At 42.1% G+C, this 11371-nt stretch overlaps 1 protein-coding gene across 2 annotated transcripts in view; it reads right to left on the bottom strand.

Moving 5' to 3' along the window:
- Positions 1-1660: 1660 nt before the first annotated feature.
- Positions 1661-11371, bottom strand: part of MSI2 (musashi RNA binding protein 2) — a 621300-nt gene continuing 611589 nt past the window's right edge. For both annotated transcript variants that reach the window (XM_030222541.1, XM_030222542.1), the window contains 2 exons: positions 3974-4052; positions 1661-1951 (listed from right to left, as the gene is read on the bottom strand). In XM_030222541.1, the coding sequence (XP_030078401.1) occupies positions 4011-4052 (42 nt within the window). In that variant the 3' untranslated portion in view covers positions 1661-1951; positions 3974-4010. The remainder of the gene's footprint in view (positions 1952-3973; positions 4053-11371) is intronic.

The following is an 11371-nucleotide window of genomic DNA, read 5'->3' as shown; positions in this document are numbered from 1 at the left end:
AATATTTTAAAATGAAAAAAAAATTTAAATAAAAAAATATCCTTCATAAATCTCCCCAGTGGAGGACCATATATATAACAGCAAAATATTAAACATGTGCAAACAGGAAATTGTCAGGTTTTTTTCCCCTACCAGTCACAGTGCAATGATGTTACAAAGTTTTTTTTTCTATTTTACTTTTTTTAAACTACAATAAATTAATCTTCCATCACTTCTATGATGATACTGGCAGCACTGAGGTATTCAAAATAAAACCAAGTCTTCTCTTGTTTTCCTAGTTTGTTAATATAGGAAATAAAAATAATTAAAAAAAATTGATTTGAAAGATTAAAATACAGGTTGCTAACTGCCTTCTCCCTACAGCAGGTACAGTAATGAAAGACTTCCCTCTCTGAGTAGGTTTTACACAGCAGCTGAAATGACTGGACAGTGACTCAATCTGATTGTTAATGTTATAACTAAATAATAAAAAATATATATATATATATGGTGTGCTTCAAAAAATTTTAAATACTTTAAATATTAAAATTGAGCTTTGTTTCAGTCTGGGTAAAGCAGATTTTGTTACAAGACTGTTAACTTTATAAGCTGTGCACATATGACTAACATGTTAGTTGAATGCTAGGACATTTACCAGGTCTAAAGATCTATAAAGCAAGCTGAAATGTGTGTGTGTGTGTACGAGACGCGTACAAGTGTGTGAATGCGTGTGTGTGTTTCTGTGCAAATGTGTGAGAATGCATATGTGTGTGTGTGTGTGTGTGTGCGTGCGCACGCGAATGTGTGCATGTGAGAATTTCTATTGGAACAGCCCTGGGCAGTCCGTGTAGGTGGATTTGAACTTTTCAAATTTGTTTGTTTCATCTGTTTACTAGGCAACTGCCTAACGACTAACTCCCATCACACAAATATTTTATTAAAATGTTTCTTAGTAGTTAATATGCAGTTAATGAAATAATATTTACATTATTCTTTCTTTTAGAATTCACAATTTAAAAAAAAAACCCAAAAATAAAACCCAAACCCCCTTAGAATCTCACCTCTTTAAATAACAGCAAGAAAAGCACTCATAGAAAAAAAGGACCACGTGGAAATATTGTGGTCCTGACCTTATTGCCAAAATAGGTATAACTGAGTTAAACAAAGAGGCGTCACTGATTAAGAGAAAAATAATTTCAATGACAGACTAAAACTTCTAAATTTTCCATTTCATGATGAAGAAAAAAAAAAAACCAACAACAACAAAAAAAAAAACACTTCCCTGAAACCTATACATTCTACACCTTCCTCATCCCCCCCCCCCCCCACAAAAATCTGCTAAATATTTATATCATAATTTATTTTATTTCTTCTCTTCAGGTGCTGACTCATGAGTTAACCACTTTTGGCTTCTCCAAATGCTAAACTCTATTGCTGAGCCCTTAAAACACTTAAAAAAAAATTCAGTTAAAAAAGGAAAATTAACAGCAGCTCACTATCGGATGAGATGCACATCAAAAAACACAAAAGGAATCGAAAAGAAAACGTACTACATGGCTACAATCTATGTCAAATCTTTTACCAACATCTTCCCCTTCTCTTCCCTCCCTACATGCCCCCCCCCCACAAAAAAAATAAAACATGAAATAAACTTAAAAAGGAAACATGAATGAGACCTGACTCATATATCTACATGTTATTTTTAAAAGCTGTTGGGTTTTTATATTGATAGATGTATACATATATATACATATATAAACATATATATATATATATATAGTACAGCAGCATCATGAGATGATGGTAATGAGATTGAGAAAAAACGCAGTCCGTGATGTGCCACCTCCGCTTTTTTTTTTTTGCCTGAAGTACTGATGGTGATACAGTACTCAAAGTCTGATGACATCACCGGTACATGGAACGAAACCGGAAACTTCTCTCAGTCGTGGCGGAACATCCAGAAATACCCTGGCTGGAGGGAGAGGAGGGGAGGGATAGGGGGAAAAACAGAGAAGGGTGGAAAATGAGATGAGTTTCTTCTTCACATTCAATCATGTACAGTTAGGGGCCCTTTTACTAAAGGGCGTTAGCCCATCTTAAAGTGGGACTTTCCTGTACGCTATTATGGCCCCCTTTTACAAAGCTGTGGTAACAGGTGCGTAGCCAGACTTCGGTGGGAGGGGAGTCCAGAGCCCAAGGTGAGGGGGCACATTTTAGCCCCCCCCCCGGCGCCGACCCCCCACTGCCGTCGACACCGCCCGCCAGCCATTGTCGACCCCCTCTCCCCAACGACCCGCTCGACCCCCCCTCCCACCGCCAACCCGCGTACCTTTGCTGGCGGGGGACCCCAACCCCCCGCCAGCCGAGGTCCTCCTCGCAAAAGGCTTCCTATTCCTTCTGTTTCTGACGTCCTGCAAATTATATGTGCAGGACGTCAGACTCACAGAACGAAGCCTGTGGCCTAGGCGGGTTGGCAGCGGGAAGGGGGGGGGGTCGAGCGGGTCGTCGGCAGGGGGGTCCAGGGCCCAATCTATGGGCTTACCGCTCGCTAAAAAAGTACCGCTGGGTTACTGCAGCAGCCAGGTGGTAGCTCCCACCCCAGTGTGCCGTCATATCCGGCCTTACAAAAATATATTTATTTTTGTAGTGCCGGTGTGTACCTGGTGATAATTGGGCAGAGCTGTGCGCTACCCGGTTGCCGCTGTGTTAGCGCAGGAGCTCTTATGGCCACCTCAAAGGGTGGCGGGTAAGGGCTCCCCCTCCCCCCCCCCCGGAATGGCTGCACGACAAGTGCTTCACTTGCTGCATGGCCATTTCTTAAAAAAAACCCCAAAGACCTACCTTTACCCTGCTGTGGTAAAAAGGGGCCTCAGAGCGTGTCTGAAACATGCACCGATGCCAGCACAGGCCCCATTTTGCCGCAGCTTGGTGAAAGGGGCCCTTAGCGCACAAGAAAACAAATGTCGGTAAGGGCTCCCATGGTAATGCCATGCGTTAATTGGGAAATTAGCGCACGGCCATTAAGAAATATATGGCTATGCAGTCATTTTACTGCCGCGCTAAAAGTGGCTGCAGCACATGGGAAACCACGCTCTGACAACAGCGCTGGCCACCTTTTAGCACGGCTTGGTAAAAGGGCCCCCAAGTTTTGGGTTCGAAAAAAACTTTCAGATATTCACCTTAATATTAAAAAAAAAAAACCATGTGTGTTCTGGTTTGAAAACCTTTTCAGACAGATCAGATTTTTTTTTCCCCATGTGGCGATTTCTGGTTTGTGGAGTGAAACTTAGTCTAATTCCCAGCTGTCGCATTAAGGCTCAGAATTCTTTCTGAAGGCGTAATTTAACTTTTGTCATGCAGAAAGCCGTGCGACGCACCCTCCTCAAACTGTCTGATGCACCCACTTAGGCCTCCAGCATGTTCAACCACCCTCATTTGACAGTACTGAAGCAGCAAAATGAAAGCAGTGGTCTGGCAGGAAACTCCTTAAAAATCTCCAGTAGTTTATTCAACTGCTCTAGTATAACCAGGCAGAACACGAGGTCTGTGATAGCAGGTATTGTTGTTGGACAATAACTGTCTGTTTAAAGCTTGCTCAGGAGAGGTGCTGAATTTTGCTGAGGAGGCAGGAATGAACAAGGCGACCTTTTCAGTCAGTAAAGAAGGGAACAAAGGTTCAAGTACTTGTACTGTGGCAGAACTAAATGGACCAGAAAAATAAATGTGAATTGTTCAGATAAAGCGATGCTCACGGTGGCCCATTTGTGGATGGAACGCTTAAGGGTCTATTTACCCACAATAGTCAAATTAGACAAGTTCCACTTCTCACTGACCTTCCCACCACCACTTGTCAGAGGAACTAGTAAACAACCATATAAAAAGCAAATGGGTCCAACTGAACAAAGATTGATGATTTTTTTTTTTTCAAATAGGGAAATGAAGAGGACACATTACTGGATAGGGAGGAGGAGGGAAAAGAAATGGTACAGAATACCTCTCCAAGTGAGATGGCAATCAACCCCTGCAACGCTTCAATGGTATCCATTTGTAAAGGCTGTTGCGATCAGAGGTCCCTAAAATTGCACAATTGTTAAAGTCGTCAGTGCTCTATTCATGGAATGCATATATAATATATATTTCATGGAAGCTGGAAAGAAATGTATCAAAAGAATTGACCCACGTTACCAGCATGAATATATTATAGAAATCTGCACTCCTCTGTCATCCTTTAGGGTAGGCTGAGGAAAGCATTGTTCCACATGTAGGGTTGCCAACTACATCCAGATTTGCCTGACAGGGTTGATCCAATCCTGGCCTTACCCACTGCATACAGTAACCCAGTGGTAATCGGACATCGCCGCGTGCTGCCGGTAGCCCTCATCACCACCTCAATGGGTAGCGGGTAAAGGCTCCCCATGGTAAGAGCTCTCTACCACGTGACCATGTCTGTCTGGGGGCTTTTTACCTGCTGTGGTAAGAAAAGCCGGGCTACAAGTTCCTGCATGCATTGGGGTTAACCCAGGACTGGGTCATACTTGTCGGGCAAATCTGGAGATAGTTAGCAGCCCTATCCACAGGGTCTGGAAATCTAGGAAAATCTCTGGGACAGAATAATAATTTAGAGTCTGCAGAATCCCATAAGTACATAAGTATTGCCATACTGGGAAAGACCAAAGGTCCATCAAGCCCAGCATCCTGTTTCCAACAGTGGCCAATCCAGGTCACAAATACCTAGCAAGATCCCCAAAATGTACAAAACATTTTATACTGCTTATCCCAGAAATAGTGGATTCTCCCCAAGTCCATTTAATAATGGTCTATGGACTTTTCTTTAGGAAGTCGTCCAAACCTTTTTTAAACTCTGCTAAGCTAACTGCCTTTACCACATTCTCTGGCAACAAATTTCAGAGTTTAATTACACGTTGAGTGAAGAAAACTTTTCTCTGATTCGTTTTAAATTGACTACATTGTAGCTTCATCACATGCCCCCTAGTCCTAGTATTTTTGTAAAGCGTAAACAGACACTTCACATCTACCCGTTCCACTCCACTCATTATTTTATAGACCTCTATCATATCTCTCCTCAGCCGCATTTTCTCCAAGCTAAAGAGCCCTAGCCGCTTTAGCCTTTCCTCATAGGGAAGTCGTCCCATCCCCTTTATCATTTTCGTTGTCCTTCTCTGCACCTTTTCTAATTCCACTATATCTTTTTTGAGATATGGCGACCAGAATTGAACACAATATTCGAGGTGCGGTCGGACCATGGTGCGATACAAAGGCATTATAACATCCTCATTTTTGTTTTCCATTCCTTTCCTAATAATACCGTAACATTCGATTTGCTTTCTTAGCCGCAGCAGCACACTGAGCAGAAGGTTTTAACATATCATCAACGACGACACCTAGATCCCTTTCTTGGTCCGTGACTCCTAACGTGGAACCTTGCATGACGTAGCTATAATTCGGGTTCCTCTTTCCCACATGCATCACTTTGCACTTGCTCACATTAAACGTCATCTGCCATTTAGACGCCCAGTCTCCCAAGGTCCTCTTGTAATTTTTAACAATTCTCCCGCGATTTAATGACTTCGAATAACTTTGTGTCATCAGCAAATTTAATTACCTCACTAGTTACTCCCAACTCTAGGTCTTTTATAAATATATTAAAAAGCAGCGGTCCCAGACAGACCCCTGGGGAACCCCACTAACTACCCTTCTCCATTGAGAATACTGACCATTAACCCTACTCTCTGTTTTCTATCTTTTAACCAGTTCTCAATCCACAATAGAACACTACCTCCTATCTCATGACTCCCCAATTTCCTCTGAAGTCTTTCATGAGGTACTTTGTCAAACGCCTTCTGAAAATCCAGATACACAATATCAACCGGCTCACCTTATCCACGTTTGTTCACCCCCTTCAAAGAAATGTCTTTGAAGGGGTGAGGCAAGATTTCCCTTCACTAAATCCATGTTGACTTTGTCTCATTAATCCATGCTTTTGAATATGCTCAGTAATTTTGTTCTTTATAATAGTCTCTACCATTTTGCCTGGCACCGACGTCAGACTCACTGGTCTATAATTTCACGGATCTCCTTTGGAACCATTTTAAAAATCGGCGTTACATTGGCCACCCTCCAATCTTCCGTTACCACGCTCGATTTAAAGGATAAATTACATATTACTAACAAAAACTCCGCAAGTTCATTTTTCAGTTCTATCAGTACTCTGGGATGAAGACCATCCAGTCCAGGAGATTTGCTACTCTTCAGTTTGTAGAACTGCCCCATTACATTCTCCAGGTTTACAGAGAATTCATTAAGTTTCTCCGACTCGTCCCCTTTCCACACACGCACAAATCCCAGTGCTTTTTGTAATTTAATACTTTAAAAAGATGCAGCCACCTTTTGGGTGCAAAGCCTGGCAACAGATGTTTGACACTTGGCCTGTCTGAATCAGTTCCAGGTAAAATTAAAGAAAGAGCCAGCAGAGAAATAGCCATGGCAGAGAAGCGACTGTGCCTAGTTAAGTGTCCTAATCACTAGCCTGTCATTGTGCGTTTTAGTTGGTTTTGTTGGAGGACTACATGCTGGATCAGTTATTTTGTGACTGTTCCCCAACTATGGATTGTTAGTGTATTACTTGATTATAAATAAAAAAAAATAAGATGATCCTCGGTTGACCAAGGATACCGAGATAGACATAAGGGAAGTCACTGCGCTGGCAGTATGGAAAGTTGCTACTAACTGAATTTCTACCAGGTACTTAACAGGATCTTCTACCATGATACCCTGTCCTCAAAGATTTTTCCAGGTCCTCTTTTTATACATTGCTACCTTTGAACATACTATCATTTTCCTCCTGCCCTCTACATAGAAAGACATATTTCGTTCCTTAAGATCTGTTCATGGAGCAGGTCCCCTTAGTGCAAACCCCTTCCCTTAAATAAACTAACCCAACTGGTCGATATCTTAGTTTTGACACACATGCAGCTCTACACCTGAGATTTCTGCATGCACTTAAAATGTACTATGAAAAAATTAAAATTCCATCAGCACACAGAACAAAACACGACCAACCTATCCATTTTTCTAGATTTGATTTGCTCCCCAAAGCAAACATTCAAGATTATGACCTTTCAGGAAGTGCTTGATGATCCTCGGTTGACCTAGACTCCATAGTATCTTATAGATATGGGGGAAGCCACTGCTTGCCCCGGGATTGGCAGTATGGAAAGTTGTTACTAATTGGATTTCTGCCAGGTACTTAGAAGGATACTGGGCTAGATGGACATTGGTCTGACCCAGTATGGCCATTCTTATGTTCTTATGACCAAAGCTACCTAATCTAACCTGAAGCTTAAGACAGGAAATGATGTCACAGTGGCAGTGAAAGCTCCAAAAATTACATCACTGACTAAAGATTCTATCTAGTATTTACTGCCCTGAATCTGTTCAAGAATAGACTGACAACAGAGGCAAGTCTGAAGTGCCACTGGCAGCAGGAAAAACCCTAACGGATAGCTCAACAATATAATTTACACAGGCTTTCAGATCATGACAGACACAGCTCTCCACTCAAAAAGTTCTCCTTTAGAGATCTTACTGAAAGAAAAAAAAAAATACCCCCAAAACCTCAGAGTAAATCTCAAAAGGGGCAGAAAATTACTTCTCAGAGGGTATTACTGCAAATCTGTCATCTCTGGTATATGTACAAACCTAAGAGGATTGTTTGGGTTTTTTTTTCTTTTATTGGTTTGGTTAGTGAAAGCACAAAAGAGTTATTAAGTGGCTGCCATTCTTGATAAGGTTATGGAATGAATGGAGAGGCTGCCAGTCTGCAAACTGGTTACGCTATTCGTCTGGGAGAAATATTAGCACAGACAAAAGCAATAAGTTTAATACTGTGCTTTTTTTATTTGAACAACTTGAAGGTCAAAGTACTCAAGTTTTCAAGGACACGGAAGCCTTTTTTTTTTTTCTTCAGACTGAAACTGAGAGTTATAAAGAAGCGGCGGCCATTGAATTTAAACTGATACAGCTCTTAGTAGAATAAATAGTACTCCAGATTTGATAGCTCTGCTGATCTGGTGGAGATGGTTTTTTTTTAATTCAACTGGAATGGTATTCAGCAGACCGGGGGAACGGACAGCATTAGACCCATGCCCATGAGGTTTGTTAATCCTAAGTGGCATGTATACTCTGCTGAAGTCAGTTGCCCTATTCGGCATCTGCTGGTACTAAGGTCTGATTTCTACCTAATGATGTTTGTTTACTAGCCTTGCACATGCCTAACGGGAAGCGAAGGACCAACCACAGGGGAAAAATGTCACAAAGGAACAGTTCACCTCCAATATCTTAATTAGGAATTGCATAGATGCTGCTATAAATAGGTTATGGTGCTTGTTGGACACATTAATCAGGCTGGAAAGGATGGGAAGGAGGTGATCACTCAGTAAGTAACCTTTGATTACCTGCTGACCTACCACTGGGGGCAGCAGGACCTGACCCAAATTTTCAAGAGTAGTCAAAAGCGAAAAATCAGAAATAGGCTTAAAGATGAGGCCATCTTTAAAGTGTGTAATAAAATGGTCCAGCAGGCAGCAAGAACAGAGGGAAGCAGCTCAAGTGCACTGGTCCTCTTTTCTCCCTATACTGGATCCATTTTTCAGCGTGCCACTGACTTGGCAGTAAGGTCTCACGTCTATGCGTGTTAGAATGACGATTACCGCACGTTTTTTTTTGCCAAAACGCCAGAAAATTAAAATTATTTTCCGGCGCACATAGCGGACGCACATCAAAATGAAATTACCGTGCGGGCCACGGGGTAGCCGGGCGGTAACTCCAAATTGACGTGCATTGGGCAAGTGTAGGCGCCCATGCGGCTTAATAAAAGGGCCCCTCAAAGAGCAACTTCAATTGTTTTGTCCTCATTAGTGTCAAGTATGAAATTTTATTCAACCATAACATTTATCAGGGCAAGTTATGACCACTTAAATTATTCTAAGCAGAAAAAAACAGCACAAAGGGCCCTTTAAAAACAAAGGGAACACAGTTCTTTCATCAAAAGAATCCTTTTAATAGTAGAATTTGATTGGAGGAAGACCCGACACGGGCCGTGTTTCGGTGCTACCGCACCTGCGTCAGGGTCACACCCAATGACAAAAGAGGCTTCAACAGACTAATGTCAACCGTCTGATGTTTTCCAAAGTGTTCGTTATTACTTTTTTCAAGCACACAAGATTCGAAAAAAGTAATAACCGAACACTTTGGAAAACATCAGACGGTGACATTAGTCTGTTGAAGCCTCTTTTGTCATTGGTGTGACCCCTGACACAGGTGCGGTAGCACCGAAACACGGCTCGTGTCGGGTCTTCCTCCAATCAAATTCTACTATTAAAGGATTCTTTTGATGAAGAACTGTGTTCCCTTTGTTTTTAAAGGCCCTTTGTGCTGTTTTTTTCCGCTTGGACCTTTTTTGTACTTAGTTCCCTCTCTCTGTTACGTTACACTTAAATTATTCTGACAGACCAGTAACAGAGGGCTCCTTGTACTAAGCGGGCTTACTACTGACTATACAGGAAGTACCGCCGGGCTACCACAACAGCCCAGCGGTACTTCCCACCCCTAGTGCACCGCCATTTCTAGCACTACAAAATGTTATTTATTTTGAAGCGCCAGAATGTACCTGGCGGTAATGAACAGTGCAGGGGCAGTCCGCGGGTTAATGCAGAAGGCCCCCCCTCCGAAATGGCCGCGCAAGTGTGCTACTTGCAGCCCGGCCATTTCCTGTAGGAAAGCGAGACTTCCCTTTTACCAGCTGCGGTAAAAGGGGGCCTCGGCGTGTGTGTAAAACATGTGCCAACGCCAGTGCCGGCCCCCTTTTGCCGCACCTTAGGAAAAAGGACCCAGAATATAGCAGCAGGAGGCTCATCCCTCAATTGGAAAAGGTGCAGCGAAGGGCGACTAAAATGATAGAGGGGATGGGACGACTTCCCTATGAAGAAAGACTAAGGAGGCTAGGCTATTCAGCTTGGAGAAGAGACGGCTGAGGAGAGACATGCTAGAGGTATATAAAATAATGAGTGGAGTGGAACAGGTAGATGTGAAGCGTCTGTTCACGCTTTCCAAAATACTAGGACTAGGGGGCATGCGATTAAACTACAGTGTAGTAAATTTTAAACAAATCGGAGAAAATCTTTCTTCACCCAACGTGTAATTAAACTCTGGAATTCATTGCCGGAAAATGTGGTGAAGGCGGTTAGCTTAGCAGAGTTTAAAAAGGGGTTGGACGGTTTCCTAAAGGACAAGTCCATAAACCGCTACTAAACGGACTTGGAAAAATCCAAAATTCCAGGAATAACATTTATAGAATGTTTGTACGTTTGGGAAGCTTGCCAGGTGCCCTTGGCCTGGATTGGCCGCTGTCGTGGACAAGATGCTGGGCTCAATGGACCCTTGGTCATTTCCCAGTATGGCATTACTTATGTACTTATCTATTCCTCTCTGGAGGTACCACAGCCCAGCCTGCATCTATCCATTCTTTTCTTCAATTCTGTTACTACTTCTGCCTTCTTTGGGAAACTTTCCCCATATATTCATTACCCTTTCTACGAAGAAATGTTTCCTAAACTTAACATCTAAGTCTACTCCCTTTAAATCTTCTACCACGATACCCCGTCCTCAAAGTTTTTTTTCCAGGTTCTCTTTTTATGCGTTATTACCTTCGAACATACTATCATTTTCCTCCAGCCCACTACATAGAAAGACATAGTTCGTTCCTTAAGATCTGTTTCATGCAGCAGGTCCCCTTAGTGCAACCCCTTCACTTAAATAAACTAACCCAACTGGCCGATATCTTAAGTTTTGACACACATGCAGCTCTACACCTGAGATTTCTGATGCACTTAAAATGTACTATGAAAAAATTAAAATTCCATCAGCACATAGAACAAAAACAACCAACCTATCTGTTTTTCTAGATCTGATTTGTTCCCCAAAGAAAAATTCAAGAGCATGACTTTTCAAGGAAGTGCTTTATTCCCATTAGGTTTCTCTTTAAATTGTACTTTTCCTGATCAACTCAGGGCTCAGAAGTATAAAGAGATACCTCAGACGTCCAGCTGTCTGGTAGCTCTGAGCTATCTGGTTATTGTGACTTACCTTTTTTTTTTTTTTTTAATTCTCATTTCTAAGTTGTTTTTTTTTCCCCTCACAATATTTCAATTTCTTTTCTTTCTTTGGTAATTTCCACCTGTTTTTTTTTTTCTGGCTTCCAATTCAACTGAACTACCCTGTGTTGTGCCACAGCAACGTAAGGCTTCATTTGCCCCATGTTAGATTCCTTCCCGATTCAATTAGCCTGGTTATCACGACAACAGTTCTCAGTCAA

This window comes from Microcaecilia unicolor, chromosome 13 (assembly GCF_901765095.1).
Source record: "Microcaecilia unicolor chromosome 13, aMicUni1.1, whole genome shotgun sequence".
Lineage (NCBI taxonomy): Eukaryota > Metazoa > Chordata > Amphibia > Gymnophiona > Siphonopidae > Microcaecilia > Microcaecilia unicolor.
The sequence above is the reverse complement of the archived record's forward strand: the minus strand, read 5'-3'. Positions and strand labels throughout refer to the sequence as shown.